Source organism: Onychomys torridus, chromosome 7 (genome assembly GCF_903995425.1).
Source record: "Onychomys torridus chromosome 7, mOncTor1.1, whole genome shotgun sequence".
Classification (NCBI taxonomy): domain Eukaryota; kingdom Metazoa; phylum Chordata; class Mammalia; order Rodentia; family Cricetidae; genus Onychomys; species Onychomys torridus.
Window position 1 is genome coordinate 102,556,124 of NC_050449.1, and position 21,188 is coordinate 102,577,311.

The following is a 21,188-nucleotide window of genomic DNA, read 5'->3' on the forward strand; positions in this document are numbered from 1 at the left end:
AAAGTGCGTCTTTTCGTTTTTTTCAGAACAATTGTCTGACTAGACCCAACATCTACCTCATTCCAGACATTGATTTGAAGTTGGCTAATAAATTGAAAGATATCATCAAACGACATCAGGTAATAAACAAGATCACTTCAGTGCAGTGGGAGTATACTTTCAGTAAATGCCAAAATTTGCACTTCATGTCTGCTTTAAAGGAAAGAGTTGTCTCTTGAGTTTCCAAATACCCCTATGGAAACATTCAGTAGTCAGTGGGATGAGTTATGATAGTCTTAGAGTTTTACTTACATAGTTAAAGTGGCCCATATAATTTCTAATTCAGAATTTACAAGGTCACAAAATAGAGTTGGTAGCAAGATTGTTGCTTCAGAAGGTGAAATATACTTTAAAATTAACCCCCCCCCCCCACATACACACCCAAATGTATTTAGTTAGGTATGTCCTTTTTGTAAAATGAGTGTAAAAATTGAGGTTTCCAGGCTAGCATGATAGTGCAAGTGTGATAGTGTGCATGCTTCTAGATATTGGAGGCTACTCAAGTGTGGGAGTTCAAGACCAACTGAGGCAGCTAGATTGTCCACTGCTTCTGGGGTTTTAATCATCTTACTTGACTGTAGGCTGAGGGTTTGTTTTTCCCCTGTAATGTGAGTTTCACCACAGTGAGAACTGTGATAGCTGAGGATATCTAGGTACAAACAATGTTCTGTAAAACATCATTTCTGTGACAGTGTTTTACTGAGGTCTAGAGTTGGATCAGAAGCCTCATGAATATCTTCGTTTTGCTGCTGCAAAAAATAGTAACTTTTGAAATATGTCTTAACTTTTAGTAAAATATTTACATGCCAACAGCAAATGGTTTATAAAATTCTCTTTGTATAATTACAGATGTAGTTTTTCCCTCACATGTAACGTGCTTTCCAAAGACAGAAATAGTACAATACAATGTAATGTGTAAATAGTACAACATGTTGTTGGGAGTGATAGGGATTTCGCTTCCTTGTAGAACAAGCATTACCTCTTTCTTTCTTTTTTTTTTGGGGGGGGGGGGGGGTTCCAGACAGGGTTTCTCTGTAGTTTTGGAGCCTGTCCTGGATCTTGCTCTATGGACCAGGCTGGCGTCGAACTCACAGAGATCCGCCTGGCTCTGCGCGCACACACACACGCACACACACACACACACACACACACACACACACACACACGTGCTGAGATCAAAGGCGTGCGCCACCACCTCCTGTCTATGTACTACCACTTTCAACAGATCACTTAACCTTTTCTCTTTTGGGGTGTGTGTTTATTATGGGATAGTTTAATTGTAGCTTATCTTCATATGCTTGTTAAGAGGACAGAAATAGAATAAATTAACCTGCTCTTTCTTGCTTTCAAGCTGAAATTAGGAATTATTTCTACAAATTTTACTGGAGGTAATGCCTACACATTTTTGTAATGTTTATTGTGACTATTTTATTATTAAATAAAGTTTAGTGATTATTTTCCAAGGACATTCTTGAGAGAGATAGTAGGATTTTTAGCTGGGTTCTTAGAGTCTTCCTAATGCTGCTAGAGTTCAAATCCAGGGCTTCATGTTTGCTAGCCTCTTGTACTGAGTTTTAGCTAGCTCTAGCTTCATAGAATTGCAGGATATAGACCTCAGGAGTCACTGATTATAGTACTGTTGCTGAACATTAATCGCAACTTCACTGGAGCATTTTAAATGGGTTAATGACTCATGTCGAATCTTTCTTCCTTATCTATCTATCTATCTATCTATCTATCCATCATCCGTCCATCCATCTATTCATTTGATACAGGTTCTTACTGTGTATCTCTGGCTGGCTTGAAACTCACTATGTAGACCAGGTTGGCTTTAATTAAACTCAATGATACCTGCTTGCCTCTACCTCTTGAGTACTGGGATACAAGGCATTGAGCCAGGTGTATTTATTATTTTTTAAAAATATATGTATGTAAGAGTACCTGTTGAGGTCAGAGAAGGCATCAGATTTCCTGGAACTGCTCATCTAGACTGGGAACCAAGATTCATTGCAATATCAGAGGGCACTGTTAACCTCTGAGTCATCTTTCAAGCCCAACAACATTGTCTTTGTTTTTTGGTTTTTTTTGGGGGGGAGGGGGTTGCCGTTCGAGACCGTGTTTCTCTGTGTAGCTTTGTGGCTTTCCTGGAACTCACTCTGTCGTCCAGGCTGGCCTCAAAATCACAGAGATCCGCCTGCCTATGCCTCCCAAGTGCTGGGATTAAAGGAGTGCACCACCACCGCCTGGCTGTTTTTGTTTTTTAAGATAGGGTTTCTCTATATAACAGCCCTGGATGTTACGGTAGATCAGACTGGCTTCCAACAAAATTCTTTTTTTTTTTTTTTTTAACGGTTTGTTTATTATGTATACAGTGTTCTGTCTGCATGTGTGCCTGCCTGCCAGAAGTGGGCACCAGATCTTACTATAGATGGTCTCGACCACCACGTGGGTGCTGGGAATTGAACTCAGGACCTCTGGAAGAACATGCAGTGCCCTTAACCTCTGAGCCATCTCTCCAGCCCCCAAAATTCTTCAGATAGAAACATTCATTTATTATTCACTTTCAGGGCTGGAAGGTTGGCTCAGTGGTTGGGTGCACTTGTTCTTGTAAAGAACCTAGAGTCTATTCTCTGCAGCCACACAGTAGCTCACAACTATCTGTAACTCTAGTTCCAGGACATAGGAACTTATCTTCTGACTTCTGTGATACCAGGCACACATGATGGAAAGACAAATACAGGCCAAACACTCATACATGTGAAAAAAACAAACAAACCAACCCTGAGGCTGGAAAACAGCTCAGGTTGAGAGCACTAACTGTTCTTGCAGAGGGACCCCAGTTTGATTCCTAGCACTCACATGGCAGTTCACAATATTATGTTTCTTCAGTTCTAGGGGATCTAACACCTTCTTCTGACCTCCTGGGCACCAGGCATTCAGGTGGTACATAGCCATACATGCAGGCAAAACACTGATACATATAAAATAAAATTTCTCACTCCACTTCACAGAAGACATGCACGGAATAACTTGCTGTGTCATCTAAGTAGTAAACCACAGAGCTGAGATTCAAATTCAGCAGTGACAGGCTCCACAGGGCAAGGTTCTAAATATGATAGTATATGTTGGGTATATACTGGGTATTGGTACTCCTTTCCCACCTGTGTGAGGCCATTCAAAAATGAATACCAGTAATCCAGTGATCGTGAAGCCCTTACCTTATGAAGCAGACAACTGTTTTAGCTAGTTAAAAATTTTTTTTTTACTTTTCTAGTTTTCTACAGATGAAGTGGCATTATGTTTATTGGATTGGAATGAGGAGTAAATAATGATTGTTAAAGGAGAAATGCAGAGGATACCTTGAATTCCTATTTAAAACTAACACATGACTTTCCCTTGTTTGTATGGTCTCCAGAGTAAGCAGTTTTTAGTGTAAATGGCATTGCATTCATGTTGTGGGTATAGTTAGTAGTCTTTGGCCATTCATTTTATAGTAGTTTTCCAGCATTGGGAAAATGACAGCAGCACATATAATGTCCTTGGTTCAGTGCCCCAGTTTACATGCCAAAATTCATGTCAGTTAGTGATAATTCATGCAGACAGACAGCGAAGGCAAGAGGATGACGAGTTTGAGACCATCATAGTCTACAAACATGAAACCTGGGGCTTTTTGTCTTATTTTTTCTTTCCTTTTTTCTTTTTTGGTTTTTCGAGACAGAGTTTCTCTGTGTAGCTTTGGAGCTTGTCCTGGACCTCACTCTGTAGACCAGGCTGGCCTCGAACTCACAGAGATCCACCTGCCTCTGCCTCCCGAGTGCTGGGATTACAGGTGTGTGCCATCACCACCCGGCTTTTCTTTCATTTTTTTTGAGGTAGTCTCAAGTAGCTAGTCTAGCTGCAAACTTAGAGTGTTGGAAGATTACCTTCAGTTCTCTAGCTTCCTGTTTGCTAGCTTCTTAGGTTAGAGGTCTAGCTAAAACCCTATAATTTTATAAGGTAAATACACATTACAGTTATCTTTATGTTGTTGAATTTTTTTTTTTGTTTTGTTTTTGTTTTTGTTTTTGTTTTTCAAGATAGGGTTGCTCTGTGTGGTTTTGGTGCCTGTCCTGCATTTTGCTCTGTATACCAGGGCTGGCCTTGAACTCAGAGATCCACCTGGCTTTGCCTCTCAAGTGCTGGGATTGAAAGTGTGTTCCAGCACCGCCCAGCTATTCTCATTTTGTAGTGATGGTTTTGAAATAATTTTAAGAACTTCAGGTATGTTTATGATGCTAAAGATACTTATAACAAATTTTATTATTTTTTATTTTTTAGAGAATTTCTTAGTTTTGAATAATGATAGTTGATAAAGTCTATACAGATATTCCCAAATCTGAAAAACTCAGAACTTTGAAGCACTTGCGATACAAAGCATTTTGGGTAAAGAATATTCAGTCCTTACTTGCATATGTGTAAACAGTATTTTCTGGTGCTAACCACTGTTTCTTTCTTTGACGAAAAATAATTTTTAAAAAGCAGTGCTTTTGTTTCTTAGAGAATTAGCATCCATTATCTAATAGTTTGCATGTCATGTTCCTTATTTCTGTGTTTGTTTGTTTGCTTTGCAGGGGACATTTACTGATGAGAAGTCAAAAGCTTCCCACCATATTTATCCATGTCCTTCCTCACAAGAGGATGGTAAGTTAGCTTTCAGTTACCAGCTATTTTACTCATATATCATATTATGATATAAATAAGGTAGCTTTCTTCTAAAATAAATACTCCACTAATTAAACAGAGTTCTTTGTTTTAATACATTACTTGTCCCTGTGTGTTAGCCTATCACTTGATTCTTTTAGAAAGTAAGATTTACCCGTGCTGCTCAGTGCTCTAACCAGTTAGGTTTGTTTTAATGTAGCAATTTTTAAAGATTTATTTATTATGTTTTTAGAAAGTAAGATTTACCCGTGCTGCTCAGTGCTCTAACCAGTTAGGTTTGTTTTAATGTAGCAATTTTTAAAGATTTATTTATTATGTAGACAGTGCTCTGCCTGCATATATGCCTGGATGCCAAAAGAGGGCACTACTAGATCTCATTATAGATGGTTGTGAGCCACCATATGGTCAGTGAGAATTGAATTCAGGACCTCTGGAGGAGCAGCCAGTGCTATTAAACTCTGAGCAATCTCTTTAGGCCCTAAATGTAGCAATTTATATCTTAATATACTGTTGATCTTTGCCGTGGCCTGCTACAAATACAGGAATATCCGAGACATGTGAATACTTGTTGAGTGTCACAGAGTCCAGTAAGATACTAGTTGGGTAAAGTTGGTATCTCTCTAAATTGAAGCAGGATTCCATATAGCTCAGGCTGGCTCTGAACTTTCTCTGTAGCCAAGGATGACCTTAAACTTGAGACCTTCATATCCTTACCTCCTGAATGCTAAGAGCACCACATCAAGTTTTATATGGTGTTGGAAATGGGACTTGGGCCTCAAGCATTCTAAAGAGACCCATTACCCACTGAACTACATCACTAGCTGTTGTTTTTCCCTCCATTTATTTTTTCTCTGTTTTTAAATTTACTTAGTGTGTTATGTGTATGTATGGGAACCCTAGTACCATGGTTAGCTCAGAGGCAAGAGGATAAGAGGACAATGTGTGTGTGTTGGTTTACTTCTGTGTATAGGGTCTTGTGATTCAAATTTGCCTTCAAAAATTGCTTGAGCAATCACACTTGAGTATCCATTAAAATGATGTTTTTTGGGTTTTGTTTGTTTTAGAATTTCATGGTGTAGCTCATACACTGGCTTTGAAATGAAATTCTGCCTCAACCTCCCAAATGATGTTTTTATATAGGGTTGTTAACCCACTCAATACTATTAAAAATCTCTTAGACTTTTTTCCCTTTAGTCATTTAACTTCCTCTGATTGGATATTTTAAGTGACAATGTCATCAACTTCTCTCATCTTCTGTTTGAGTACATCTGTTCAAAACCAGTGAATTTTTATGTTCATTGATTGTCTTTTCTGTTCTTTAATATTTTAGGTTTTTGTTTTTTCCTTGAGACAGGGTTTCCCTGTGTAGTCCTGGGTATCCTGAAACTCATGCTATAGACCAGGCTGGCCTTGAACTCACACAGTTCCACCTGCCTCTCTGCCTTCATGCTGAATTAAAGGTGTGTGCCACCATGCCTGGCTTAGTACATTGCAAAACAAACAAACAAACAAAAACCCCATCTTTCTCAATTTGTATAAAGTTTTAGATAGGGGAAAACAATCCATTCTTCAGTAATCCCATTTAGTGATTCTTTTCTACAAACTCAGTGAGATACAAGCCCTCTCCTTTCCTTTAAATATTTTCTGATTTTGTTTTAATTTAAAATAATTTATAGCCAGGCCTGGTGATACACCCTTTTAATCCTAGTATTTGAGAAGCAGACACAGGTGGATCACCAAGTTTGAGGCCAGCCAGGACCCTGTCTTTTAAGAAAAAATATTTGCATTTCTTACTTACACAGAGGACAACTTTGTGGAGTTCTTTCTTTATATTTGATTGTGGATGTGTGCATGTTACTGTACACTTGTGAACAAGGGATGGCTTGTGGAAGCTGATTTTTCTCCTATATCGGAGGAAATCTTGGCTGCAAATGCTTTCATCTGTTGGACCATTGTGTAAGATTGCTTCAGGAATACTGAATCTGTCTTCAAATACATACCCATTTTGAAGGGAAAGGGATGGAAAGATTGCTGTCATCATCAGAGCTGATTTGGGTAGAATTTTTGGCAGTGAAGCCTGTAAAAAGTTTTCCAATAGTAAAAAGTAACTATATGCAGTCATGTAAATTAACATTCTTTGTGCTTAAGATTTAAGCTAAAGATATATGACTAACAATTGAAAAAAGCAAAGTCCTAATCCAACATAATCTTTGAAGGTAGATTCAGTATTCCTAAGGCAATTTGACTGGTTTTAGAGAACCCAGAGGTTGGTTTCAGGTGGTTCAGTGTTTTAAGACATTTGTTAGCAAGGTTGTTTATGGGGGGCCATCCCATCCCCACTTTTCCCCAGGGTGCACTTGAACAGGAGCAGCAGGAAAAATTAAATAGAAAGATAGCTGGAGAAAGAGAAACACAGGCTAGGCTCAGGAGGGCCTGGATCCTACTCCATGGGGCCCTGTCCCTGCCAAAGGACTTTTAAAGGAATTGCTAAGGGGTGGAGCAAAAGACGCCCCCAGCACAGCCAAGCAGACCCTTCCAGACACCCAATGACCATGAACATGGTCAGGCCACCCCCAATGCATCCCTGCTGTGTAAAGCAAGCTCAGATTTAACTAGGAAACCATTGTGAGTTCCCACAGCTGTCAACTTGAGTTCAGTCCCTGGGATCTATATGGCAGAGAGAAAACCAGTACCCACATGCTGTCTGTGATTAGTTTGTCCATTGCTTTTAGACTTAAAGTAGTAGCACATGTGGAGGAAGTTGCTAGTGTACTGTACATATGTGTACATATGGCAGTAAGAGATAGACAGTTAAGCGTCTTTTTTGATCACTTTCTACTTTTAATTAGGTTTTTTTTTGTTCGTTTTTTGGAAACAGGGTTTCTCTGTGTAACAGTCCTGGCTATTCTGGAACTCACTTTGTAGACCAGGGTGGCCTCAAATTCATAGAGATTTGCCTGCCTCTACCTCCCAAGTCCTGGGATCAAAGGCATGTGCCATCATTGCCCAGCCAGTTTCTACTTTAAAAAATTATATTTATTAATTTTGTTTATTGGTCTGTTTGAGATGGGGTTTCTTTGTGTAGCCTTGGCTGTCTTAGTACATGCTATTAGACCTGGCTGGGCTCCAACTCAGAGATCTTAATTCCTCTGCCTCCAAATACTGGGGTTGAAGGTATGTGCCACCACTGCCTGGCACTTAGGATATGTTTTTATTTGTGTATGTCTGTATAGGAATATGTGTGTGTAAATACAGGTGTCTTCAGAGGTCAGGAAAAGGTGTTTGGTCCCTTAGAGATGGAATTAGATGGGGGTTGTGAGCTTCCTGATGTGAGTGCTAGAATTGTCTTTTTTTTTTTTTTTTGATTTACAAGACAGGGTTTCTCTGTGTAGCTTTGTAGACCAGGCTGGCCTTTGCACCCTGGCATTAAAGGCATGTGCCACCACCTCCTAGAGGGAACTCAACTCTTTGTTTGTTTGCTTGTTTGTTTTTTGGAGACAGGGTTTCTCTGTGTAGTTTTGGTGCCTGTCCTGGAAATCACTCTGTAGACCAGACTGGCCTTGAACTCACAGAGTTCCACCTGGCTCTGCTTCCCCGAGTGCTGGGATTACAGGCGTGCACCACCACTGCCTGGCAAAATTTATTTCTTCTTGCCATTGGTGTTTTGCCTGCATTTATGCATGTGTGATGGTGTCAGAACCCCTGGAGCTGAGTTACAGACAGTTGTAAGCTGCCATATGGGTGCTGGGAATTGAATCAAGGTCCCCTGGAAGAGTAGCCAGTGTTCTTAACCTCTAAGCCTTAACTCCAGCCCTGGAACTGAACTCTTATATCCTCTGCAAGATCCGAATATTGTTCTGTTCTTGCTTGTCCCCCATCTCACCAGCCCCTTCACCTTATTCTTTGGATAATTTAATGAGCTTATAGCTCCTCTTTAGTTGGCAAGACCAAGTAAAGCTTCAGCAATCTGCCTATCTCCACTCACCCAGTGTTGGATATACAGATGTATACTACCACAATCAGCATTATTATTATTATTATTACTTAGTAGGTTAGATTTATTCATTTTACTTTACTTTTTGTATATGATTGTTTTTGCTTGTGTGCATGTATGTGCACCTTGTGTGTGCCTGTTAGATTCCCTGGAAGTGGGGTTACAGATGGTTTTGAGACATTTTATAGGTGCTGGGAATGAAGCCTGGGTTAGCTGCAAAATCACTACGTGCTCTTGACTCCTGAGCCAGCTCTCCAGCTTCCTAGCCTTTTATCTGCATGTTGAGATCTGAACTTGGTCCTCAAGCTTTGGTGGTTAGTACTTTATTAACTGTGTGTCTCCCTTGCTTCTAAAATGTCCTTTTAATCAGATAAATGCCTTTCAGTTTTAAAACTAAAATTTTGGAGTTGGAGAGATAGCTCAGTAGTTGAGGGTACTTACTGCTTTTGCAAAGAACCAGGGTTAGGTTCCCAGTAACTACATGTGTGCTCTCAGCTCTCTATTACTATGGCTTCTCTGCATCTGACATCTGGGCTCCTGCACATATGTGCTGTACATGTATGACACTCGGGATACACACACATACATAAAAATAAGTATTTTCCTTCAAATTGTAAATAAATCCTGTTCCTATTTTGATGTTTTATCAGCTAAACTGAGGTCTTTTTCTCCTTTCAGAAGAATGGGTGAGACCAGTGATGAGAAAGGATAAGCAGGTGTTGGTGCACTGGGGCTTTTACCCCGACAGGTAATTATTTTTTAACACTATTACTTTAATTGTTTATATTTATCTTGATAAAACAACATGTGCCTACAGGACATAAGAATGAAATTTATTAGTATTTCCATCTCTTTTGTTGTTGTTGTTGGTTTGGTTTTTGAGACAGGGTTTCTCTCTGTAGCCTTGACTGTCCTGGAACTCACTCTGTAAACCAGGCTGGCCTTGAACTCACAGAGAGCTCCCTGTCTCTACCTCACAAGTCTTGTGATTAAATTAGTGCACAATATCAGGGTTGCCGAAGAGTATCTCTTAACATTAACATTATTAAGCCATTAATTAAGAAATCTTGGGGCTTGTAGAGTTGGTTCATTGATTAAGAGTTTTTGCTGCTCTTGAAGAAAATCCCAAGTTTGGTCCTCAGCATCCACATGTGCCTCTGTACCTTCTTCAGTTCAGGAGATCCAGCATCCTTTTTTGGCCTCCATGGGCACCAGGCATGCACATGGTGCCCAGACATGCACCAAATAAGTAAATTAAGTAAATTCACAGGAAATAAGTAAAATTTTTTAAAGATGGCTTTTCTTTCTAATGTTTGTGATTAGTGAGTTTGTTTGATTTTTGTTATTGTTGTTTCTTTATTTGAGACAAGATTTCTTTGTCTGGCTCTGGCTGCCCTAGAACTAGCTCAGTAGACCAGCCTGGCCTGTAACTTGTGAAAATCTGCCTGCCTCTGTCTCTTGAGTGCTGGAATTAAAGGCATGCTAACATGCCCAGCTGACTAATGATTTTGATCTTTTAAAAAAACTGCATGTCAAAATATTACGAATGAAATTGCTTTATTTCTAATCCTGGTATTTTTCTTGTCAGAAATTACTTACCTTTTTCCTTTGGGTTTTTGGTTTGGGTTTGAAATAGGATGTCAAAATGCAGACAAACTTTGAACCTCCAGCAAAATGTATCATTATTTATGTTAAATTTTAAGAGTGTATGCCTAGTCTTTTGTATTTGAGGCAGGTCTCCCATGTATAGCCTAGGCTGACCATGAACTCAGGATTTTTAATTGCAGGGATTACAGGCTGAGCCATTAAGGTTAGCATGTGTTGGTTTCTTGAATACACTTTGGATTAATAAAGTGAAGATGTTAGTCCACTTATTGTAAACTGTAATTGATAACTTTTATCTTAGAAAACATTTTCATGTTAACAGTAAAATTTGAGTAATTGCTTTTCATTAAGTACTTACTTAAGGCTGCCCTTGAACTCAAGAGATCCACTTGCCTTAAAGACATGGTCCACCACTTTTTATCAAAGCCTTTTAATTCCATTTGTAGCTATTAAAGAAAAGCAGCTTGTTCTTTAAACACCTAGGTTGAGTCTCAAATTTATGGCAAACTATGTATCAGTAGGTTCGACAGTTTCTCTGGATCTAAGTGAGATATTCTCCACAGTCTCATATTTTGACAGATACTTTGTCCCCAGTATGTGGTATGATTTGCAAGCTCAAGGGATGCTCTAGGAAGTGGGTGGTGGTGCTCATTTGGAGGTGGTACCCTCCCCTGGTTTCTGTCTGTGTTCTTGTGAGATTTAATTTCCCGAAAATAGTCCTTGCCATTAGTAGTTCTTTCTCCTAGCTCCTGGGGTGTGTAGTGTTAAGGCTGGTTCCTCTAATATTATATTAGAAAGCCTCTCCTACATACTACTCCATCTGCTTTGATGTCTACCTTGCCATCCATATGATTGTGGACAGGACTCTAAAGCCATGCGCCAAAAACCACTTTTCTCCCATATGTTGTTCTCTGAGGTATTCTGACGGAAAATACCTGCCAGAACATCTGCTCAGCAGTTAACACCATACCAAATGTATTAATGTAGAGATGGCGCAGGTCCTGCCTTTCAAGACTTCTTGTTCACCTATTTTTGTTAGTAACTGTAGCCTGTCCCCTGATAGCCACTTATACTTTATAATCAAAATTTCTTAAGAATATAAAATTACTTTCCACCTCATTATGTTAATCTTTGATTAGTATATTTATTTAATTAACCAAGAGCACCCGCAATCTTATATTTAACTGTTCCAAGGAAACTCATGAGGGTGTGTGTGTGTCACACAACAAATACTCCTTTTAGAAAACTACGGACACATTGCTTTTGAACTTAAGCCACAATTATGGCTGTCATAGAAATACTAGATTTGAATGTTCCTTGGTTTTCTTGGGTGTTTTTTGTTTGTTTTTTTGCCTTACACATGCTAAACACAGATGTACTTTGTTTTATAATTTTATTGGACAGTATAGTAACTTTAACAAATTTTGCATTTACTAGATAATTTTGTACTTAAAATTTTCTTTGGCTGGGCGGCGGCGGCAATGGTGGACGCCTTTAATCCTATTTCTTGGGAGGCAGAGGCAGGTGGATCTCTGTGAGTTTGAGGCCAGCCTTTTCTACAGAGAGAAACCCTGTCTCGAAAAAACAAAACAAAACAAAATAAAATTTCTTGGAATTGCTTTAGTGATTTGTAGCTTGCTTATCAGAGAATCTTTGAGTAAGGAGATGTGAAAAGGGATGATTTATATGGACTTTTTGAGAATGACAATTATTCTAGGCTGCAAGGTGTATCTTATATAAAGGGCATGCTGACTCAGTGGCATGTGTTGAAGATACCACTGAGTCCTATCATGTTAGAGCAGTGAGAGCCTAGAGTGCCAGATTTTGAGACGGTGGCAAGCTTGTTATGTGAGAGTTTGACCGTCAGTCTTAGTAGGTTGGAGTCTGCCCCAGCTTGCTTTCCATTGCTGTGATAAAAGCTATAGCACAAGGACCTTGGCAAGGAAAATGTTTATTTGGCTCCATTGTTGAGAGGCAATCCAAGGTCAGAACCTGGAGGCCGAAACTGAAACAAAGACCATGAAGGCATGCTGATTACTGGCAGCATGCTTTGTTATATAGTCCAGGGCCTCCTGCACAGTGGTAGGACTACCCACAGTGGGCTGGGCTTTCCTCATTAATCATTAATCAAGAAAACTTAGTGCCACCTTGCCTATACACTAATTTAATTTGATGAAGGCATTTTCTCAATTGAGGTTTCTTCATTTCAGGTTACCCTAGCTTGTATCAAGAGTCATTGGAAAATGACTTACCAGCTCAGAGTCATTGGAAAATTTTGAGTTGTAGAATGTGCTTAGTTTTTGAAAAGATCATTCCATTGTTATGCAAAATCCTCAGTTCTTGGGAAAGCAATGGGAAAGGTAGGTAACCAGTGAGAAGAGTGGCAGATTATGAAGGTAGACTCTGGACACAGTTTGAATGTACACTTGATAGGTTTGCTGATGGTTTGACTGTAAGATGTATGTACTTTAGAGTGAAGTGAAGTGTTTTGGCCTCTGCTGTTGGCAAAGTGGAGATGTTTACATGAACATTTTGATGCCGGCAAGGCATTAACAGATGGACTTCGAGGGTGCTTGCTTTAGAATAGTTAGTACCCATGAGTATAGCACTCCCTGTTAGACTTGACTTTCAGATTGACTTATTTAAGAACTGTAAACCTGAATGAAATCACCAATAGGAGAATTTTGTTTGAAAGTTACCTCAGTGTGTGTTCATATCAAGGAGATTATTTGTGTTACAATGTTTCCTATGGCAAAATCTATAAGCTGGCAGTGGAGCCTGAAGGACTGAGTGATGGTTATGAGAAAATATAAATACCAGGTTATAGGACTGACCAGAAGGCTGTTAGGAGAGGGGCTTTAAGCAAAGGACAACCTCTATTTAAATTCTTTTTAACTAATTCAGGCAATTTTTAGCTTGGCTTAATTTTATTGACAGTGGTGAAACAAAAGTGTGTCTGGTAATTCTATTCTATTCTATTTATTTATTTATTCATTCATTCATTTTTATTTATTTATTTATTTATTTTTGAGCTGCGGATCGAACCCTGGGCCTTGTGCTTGCCTCTACCACTGAGCTAAATCCCCAACGTTATTTTAATTTTTTTAAGCACTGTTATTGTGTGAGTGTGTAATGTGTGTGAGGGCAGGTACACTCATTCCATGGCACATGTGTGGATGGGGGACAGCTTCATTTAGTCAGTTCTTTCACTTTCTTCGATTGAGTTCTGGAAATGAAATGAACTGAGGTTGTTAAGCCTTCGTGACAAATTTTTTTACTCTCAAATCAATATCACCCACCATTTTACTATGCTTTTTTTCCCCTAATAATATTTGTAACATGTATTTGATTCATCTTTCTAGTGAATAGGTTTTGGCTCTAATTTTATTTTGTTTGTAATTTGCTTTAGCTATGACACTTGGGTCCACTGTAATGATGTTGATGCTGAAATTGAAGATCCACCAATTCCAGAAAAGCCATGGAAGGTAATGGGTCTGTTAAAAAGAAGAAATTATTCTTGCTGGACCTAGTGGCACACATCTTTAATCCTAGTACTTGGGAGGCAGAGGAGGAGGATCTCTGTGAGTTCAAGTCCAGCATGGGCTACAGAGTGAGTTTCAGGACGACCAGAACCATGTAGAAAGACTGTCTAGAAAAAATAAAAACAAAACAACCAGTCCACAAAGTATTCTTCAAGCTGGAGATGGCTGGGCAGTTAAAAGAACTTGGTTCTTGTTTAGAACCCAGGATCAATTGTCAACCAACATCAATGTTCTAGGAGATCTCATACAACAGACACGCCTTTGATAAATACATAGATGGATGTGCAGGAAAAACCCTTTTAGTGATACATATCAATAATGAGTAAACAAATAAGTAAAAATATACAAGAAAATTTTTTTTTTTTTGAGCTGAGGATGGAACCTAGGGCCTTGCGCTTGCTAGGCGAGTGCTCTACCACTGAGCTAAATCCCCAACCAAGAAAAAAATTATTTTTACACACTCTAATAGCCATTCTCTACAACAAATTCTTTTGTGTTTGGGAAACTTATCGTGCTGGCTCCTGCTGTCCCTGAAATTACTGTGTAGTCCTCCCTGGCCTTGGTTTTGTGATGGTCATCCTGGCTAGGTCCCCTTAGTATGGAGATTACAGGAATGAGCTCATGCTCTGCCCCCAACAGTTTTTTTTTTTAATGATTTATTTTTATATTATGTATACCATGTCCTGCCTGCACATATCCCTGCAGGCCAGAAGAGGGCACCAGTTCTCATTATAGATGGTTGTGGTTGCTAGGAATTGAACTCAGGACCTCTGGAAGAACAGCTAGTGCTCTTAACCTCTGAACCATCTCTCCAGCTCACAACCCTGTTTTTAAAAGAGATATATAATTAATGTCCTCAATTCTAGAGAATATCCATGTCCCTGATACCATAATATCAACGTTTTAGGGTTCATGTGTACAGTGCTTGAGAAGAATCCAAAGCCATTTCAGAGTGTGAGAAATGGGGGTTGTAAACTTCACCAGAGGTGTGGGTGCCTTGAATTAATAACTTCTCACCTGTGTGTTCCTCCCACCGTGACTTCACCACCATTAGGGACATTTATAACACTCTGGAATTACAACTCCGATATAAACTTTCGATTGTTCAAGACAGGATTTCTCTCTGTAGCCCTGGCTGTCCTGGACTAGCTCTGCAAACCAGGCTGGCCTCGAACTCACAGCGATCCACCTGCCTCTGCCTGCTGAGTGCTGGGGTTACAGGGGTGCGCCTCCAGCGCCAGTAAGACACGTTTTGCAAAAATAGCAGTGAGAAGAGCTTTGTCTGGCCCCCCAGTCCATCCAGCCTTAGTGACAGTCTGTTGGTGACCTTTCTTCAGAAAACAACTTTTTAGAATAACTTTTTTTAAGCTGAGGATCGAACCCAGGGCCTTGTGCTAAAATAATTTTTTAAAAGTATAGCAAAATTCATTTTTTTAAAAATACAATTTGAGCCTTCCGGTGGTGGCGCACGCCTTTAATCCCAGCACTCGGGAGACAGAGCCAGGTGGATCTCTGTGAGTTCGAGGCCAGCCTGGTCTACAGAGTGAGTTCCAGGAAAGGCATAAAGCTACACAGAGAAACCCTGTCTCCAGAAAAACAAAGTATTTAAAAAAAAAAATACAACTTGAGGGGTGGGCAGTGGTGGTGCAAACCTTTAATCCTAGCACTCGAGAGGCTGAGGTATTCTGTGAGTTTGATGTCAGCCTGGTCTACAGCGTCAGTTTCAGGGCAGTCAGGGATCCACAAAGAAATCCTGTCTCAAAAACAAAAAAAACCCCACCTTGATTAAAAAAAACAAAACAGTATACCCAGGGCTAGAGAGCCAGCCCTCTTAAACAGTTAAGAGCACTGGCTGCTGTTCCAGAGGACCTGAGTTCAGTTCCCAGCAACCGCATGGTGGTTCACACCATCTGTAATGAGATCTGGTGCCCTCTGGCCTGTAGGCATACATGGAGGTAGAAAACTATACATGATAAATGTATTTTAAAAACAAACAAAAAAAACCCCAGTATTTCAAAATGTGTAGTCATCAGAATTAGTCACCAAATTTGCACATTCTCCTCCTGGCCTGCCTCTCCAGCACCTTCAACATTCTTCCTTTTTTTTTTTGTTTCTCGGGTAGCCCAGGCTGGCCTTGAACTCACAGAGATCCACCGCCCTGCTCAATATTCTTCTATAATTAGTCTGAGTTGGTATCACCATTTTCTAGAAGGTCATTCTCTTTTGTCAGCATCCTTTTTTCCCTTGAAACACCTCCCCTTCCTATGCACAAGCCTTTTTCAGCTTTAGCTGTGCATTTGGGGAAGAACCAGGCCTAACAGGACCTTGCAGCTCTGTTGTGACTCATCCTTTGCCCTGTCTGTTTCTACCCCCTTTCCCCTTTAAAATACTGAACAGCTGGGCATAGTGATGCGCACTTTTAATCCCAGTGCTCAGGAGGTAGAGGAAGGTGGAATTCTGTGATTGAGGAAGCTGGTTCACTTTCAGAGTCTGAGACCTGCCAGGGATACATCGAGAGACCCTGGCTTTAAAAAGAAAACGATAATGACAAAACATAAACAATATGGATCTTAATATCATCAAAATATTTTTGTTAGTCTGCACTGTCCTTCAAGCACAGCAGCCATCCTTTTTATCAGCTGTGACTAGTTCTTACACACCTTCAAGATCAGGCCATTTGAGTGTTGCTATTCCTTTAGAGAGGAACATCTGGGAGGTTCATTGGACCCTCACCTGGGTTCTGGCCATTCTTGTATTTCGTGCCTTTCTGTATGTAATTCTTACGAATTGGATGTGGTTTCATGATCCTGAGAGTATACAGACTGGAAGATTAGTACAAGGGGGACTGCTTTGCAGCTGTGTTGCAGTCAACATCCATGCTGGTATGAGGTTTTTGTTTGGTGGTGTAGCTGGGGTCACCCATGCTCTGTAAGGTGACCCAGTAAACTCACTGGTTCCCTGAGTTAGAATTTGGTAGACTCATACTGGTTTGTTGTTCATGTCTTTCAAAGAGGGGGAAAACATTTGTCTCCTCAGAGCGAGTTCTGAAACATAAGCTCATCCATCCTGTCTAATATTGGCTGCTATATTACAGCTTATTTTCAGTGTTCAAGGAAACCTTTATAATTGTAATTGCTAGTTTGTGGCTCCTCAGCTCATTTTAACCAAGCACTCTGTCCCTCTTCCCTCTGTGACCTAAGATGTGACTAACAGGAGGAAAATGTCTAGTGTCAAATTATAATTGTGCCAATTTGATATGGTTTTAGGTTCATGTAAAATGGATTTTGGACACTGACGTTTTCAATGAATGGATGAATGAAGAGGATTATGAAGTAGATGAGAACAGGAAGCCAGTGAGTTTTCGTCAGCGAATTTCAACAAAGAATGAAGAGGTATTTATTTTCTTGACAATTGCAATCCTCTGTTGACATCTTGACAGAAAGAGAAATGGGAATCTGACTGAGTCATTAAAGTTTCAAATGGGTCAGGTAGTATGTTCATTCTTCTGCTGATTCTGTCCACCAGATTCAAGGTTTAGCTTTTTTTTCCGTTTTTGTTTTTTTGTTTGTTTGGGTTTTTTTGTATTTTTCCTGACAGAGCTTCTCTGTGTTGTTTTGGTACCTTGGATCTCGCTCTGTAGCCCAGGCTGGCCTCGAACTCACAGAGATCCGCCTGGCTCTGCCTCCCAAGTGCTGGGATTAAAGAAAGGTGTGTGCCACCACTGCCCGGCTACGTTTCAGCTTTTTAAATTAATTAATTTTTATTCGTTTGTTTTGAGACAGGGTGTCTCTGTGTAGTTTCGGTGGCTATCCTGGATTTCACTCTATAGACCAGGCTGGCCTCAAACTCACACAGGTCTGCCTGGCTTAAATTAATTTTTAATTGTATGTGATGTCACATATATATGTGCGCTGTGTTGTGCATGCATGGTATCTGTGTGTGTCAGAAGAACTGCAGCTTCAGAGCTACTTTGTTGGTCCTGGGAAGCAAGCCTTGGTCCCTAGAAGAGCAGCTGGCCCCTTTCACCCCTGAACCATCTCACCAGTCCTAAGCTGTTGTTTTTTAATTATTTATTTTTGCTTTATGTCATTGGTTTTTGCTTGCATGTATGTCTTTGTGAGGGTTCCAGATCTTCTGGAACTTGAGTTACATATATTTGTGAGCTGCTGTGTCCGTACCAGCCCCATGTTTTAGTTTTTAAATGCATTTTAAAATGTAGTCATCAAAGTAATATTAACTTTCACCGGGTAGTGGTGGTTCACGCCTTTTTTAATCCCAGCACTTGGGAGGCAGAGGCAGGCGGATCTTTGTGAGTTCGACACCAGCCTGGTCTACAGAGCGAGATCCAGGAAAGGCACAAAGCTACACTGAGAAACCTTGTCTAGAACCCCCTTCCCCCAAAATAATATTAACTTGCATATTCTTTAACACTACCACATCATAGACTGACTTTCTTATAAGAAAACTAATTTATTTAATATAATTCAATAACTTCTTCAGTGTAGACACAATTCTATAAAAATTTTGGTCTTGAAATATCTCAAGAATTAGGGGTTGGGGATTTAGCTCAGTGGTAGAGCGCTTGCCTAGCAAGCACAAGACCCTGGGTTCGATCCTCAGCTCTGGAGGAAAAAAAAAGAAAAAGAAAAAAAAAAAAAATCTCAAGAAGTTGGACAGCAGTGGTGCACGCTTTTAATCCCAGCACACAGGAGGCAGCACCAGTTGATCTCTGTGAGTCCGAGGCCAGCCTGGTCTACAGAGCAAGCTCCAGGACAGGCACCAAAACTACACAGAGAAACCATGTCTTGAAAAACAAACAAACAAACGAAAAACAAGAATTAAAACAGGGAATTCTGCCATTTAGTTTAATGTTCTTTATTTACTATTAAGTCCAGGTCCTGATTTATATGAAAATACCACAGTGAAAAACTTACTACTTCATATGCTGACCTAAAGAAATCTGATTAAATGAAGTTCAAAGTTTTGGCTATTTACTCATGATTCCATAGAAAACACTGTTCATGCCTTGATTCCCAGCACTAAGGAGGCAGAGGCATGCATATCAATGGGTTTGAGGCTAGCCTGGTCTATCTCTTGAGTTCCAAGCTAGCCAAGGTTACATAGTGAGGCCCTGTCTCTGGAAACAAAGCCTCACAACTTGTGGCCTACGTGTGTCACTAGAGTAGGATTTGGGACCAAGAAGAAAGCCTCTTGTAACGTCGAGGGTTTGTGACAGTGCAAGGAAGAGAGGCCTGTGACTCTAAGATAATTCCATCTGTGACAGCTAGATTTGCTCTGTTTTCTTGTTTCCTTTCTGTTTCGTCTTGTGGTTTTAAACCAGTGTTTGCTGTGTAGTCTGTAACTTAGTATGTCGCCCAGGTTGACCTGAATTGGCAATCTTAACCTCAGCCTGTCCAGTGTTGGGAATATAAGGGTATTTTACCACGTCTGGCTTGCTCATTTTCTGTTTTTATTGGTGTGTGTGTGTGTGTGTGGGTGTGTGTGTGTGTGTTTTAAACCACTAACAAAATGGAGGTATTTCATGTTTTCATATCTGTGATCTTTTTTTTTTTTAAATCACCTTTTCTTTCTTTCTTTTTTTTTTTTTTTAAGATTTATTTATTATGTGTAAAGTGTTCTGCCTATATGTATCCTTTCAGGCCAGAAGAGGGCAGCAGATCTCCTTATAGATGGTTGTGAGCCACCATGTGGGTGCTGGGAATTGAACTCAGGACCTCTGGAAGAGCAGTCAGTGCTTTTAACCACTGAGCCATCTCTCCAAGCCCCTATATATGTGATCTTAATACTAAAATACCTTTGTCACATTGTATATTGCAAGATTTTACTTTTAAGTTTTTAAATATTCTTTTTCTTGTGTTTTTCAGGACAGGGTTTTTCTGTGTAGCCCTGGGTGCGCTGGAACTCAATCTGTAGACCAGGCTGGGCTTGAACTCAGATTCATCTGCCTCTGCTTCCCAAATGCACCACCATGCCGGACCCTAGTCACATTTTGAAGAATATGTTTTAAAGGCATAGCACGCTCTCCTACGGTGGTGTTTACTTCTTCACCTGTTATTCCGAGTCTGATATTCCACATTGACAATGGCTATCCAATTTTTTATGTGTATACATGTTTTTGTAGTGCCTAAGGAGATGAAAACAGGGTTTGGGTTCTCTGGAACTGACAGTTTTGAGACTACGTGTGGATGTTGGGAACCGAATCAGGGTAGTAGTAGAAATGCTCTTAACTGAGATGGCTCTCAAGCCCCCCAAAATTTAAATTAGGTTATTTAGTTTGTGTTCGTTTTGTGTTTTGACTGTAAATAAAAATTTTAAATTTTGACCCATTTTGAGAGAAATACTATATATTTGTTCTTCTTTAATACTTAATTTTCTACTTTATTATTTTATTTTGCTGGAAATCCAATCTAAATCTAGGGCCTTTAAATATCTGTAAGCCTCCTGCCACTTTGGAACATTTCATCCTCAGTGTATTTAATTTTTTTTTTTTCAAGACACGATTTCTCTGTGTAATCCTGGCTGTCCTGGAACCTAGACCATGCTGGCCTTGAACTCACCTCGGCTTGCCTCTGTCTCTTAGTATTTGGATTAAAGGTGTGTGCCACCACTGCTCTGCTGTGAGGATTTTTTTTTTTTTTTTTTTTTTGAGCTTAGGATCGAACCCAGGGCCTTGCACTTGCTAGGCAAGCGCTCTACCACTGAGCTAAATCTCCACACTGAGCTAAATCTCCAACCCAAGAATATTTTATAAATTACACTTTTGACAGGATCATTTGACCTTGTAATGTCTCTCTTTAGTAGTATGTTTTGTTTGTATTAGTAATTACTGAAATACCTCTCCCATCTGACAGCACAAATGTTGAGCACTGATGATTTTTGTTTGGCAGGGTTTGTCTTTATTATAGTATACTTTGTATAGGATTATGATTAGCATTTCTGTTTTGATATATTGCCTCGTGCAGTGGCTCTCAACTTTCCTAATGTTGCAACCCTTTAATACATTTCCTCATGTTGTTGTGATCCCCAACATAAAATTATTTTTGTTGTTACTTGATAAGTGTAATTTTGCTATTAGGAATCGTAACATAAGTATCTGATGTCTGTGTTTTCCTATGGTCTTATCATATCCTTGTGACTGGGCCATTAGACATCTTGAGGGGTTGCGACCCACAGGCTTTGTGGACCAAGAACGTTTCTTCATTGCTGGTACTTGGTGTTAGTGTTGTGGGTTCCTTTGCTCTGATCCAGTACTTTTGGTAGTGTATGAAAGTCACCTGATACTTTGT

At 39.8% G+C, this 21,188-nt stretch overlaps 1 protein-coding gene across 1 annotated transcript in view; it reads left to right on the forward strand.

The window, feature by feature from the left end:
• The window catches only part of Smarcc1 (SWI/SNF related, matrix associated, actin dependent regulator of chromatin subfamily c member 1), a 124,745-nt gene that overhangs the window by 17,534 nt on the left and 86,023 nt on the right, over window positions 1–21,188 (forward strand). Inside the window, exons 5-9 of the mRNA XM_036194083.1 lie at window positions 27–119; window positions 4,650–4,719; window positions 9,413–9,482; window positions 13,749–13,824; window positions 17,148–17,273. Of these exons, the coding sequence (XP_036049976.1) occupies window positions 27–119; window positions 4,650–4,719; window positions 9,413–9,482; window positions 13,749–13,824; window positions 17,148–17,273 (435 nt within the window). The remainder of the gene's footprint in view (window positions 1–26; window positions 120–4,649; window positions 4,720–9,412; window positions 9,483–13,748; window positions 13,825–17,147; window positions 17,274–21,188) is intronic.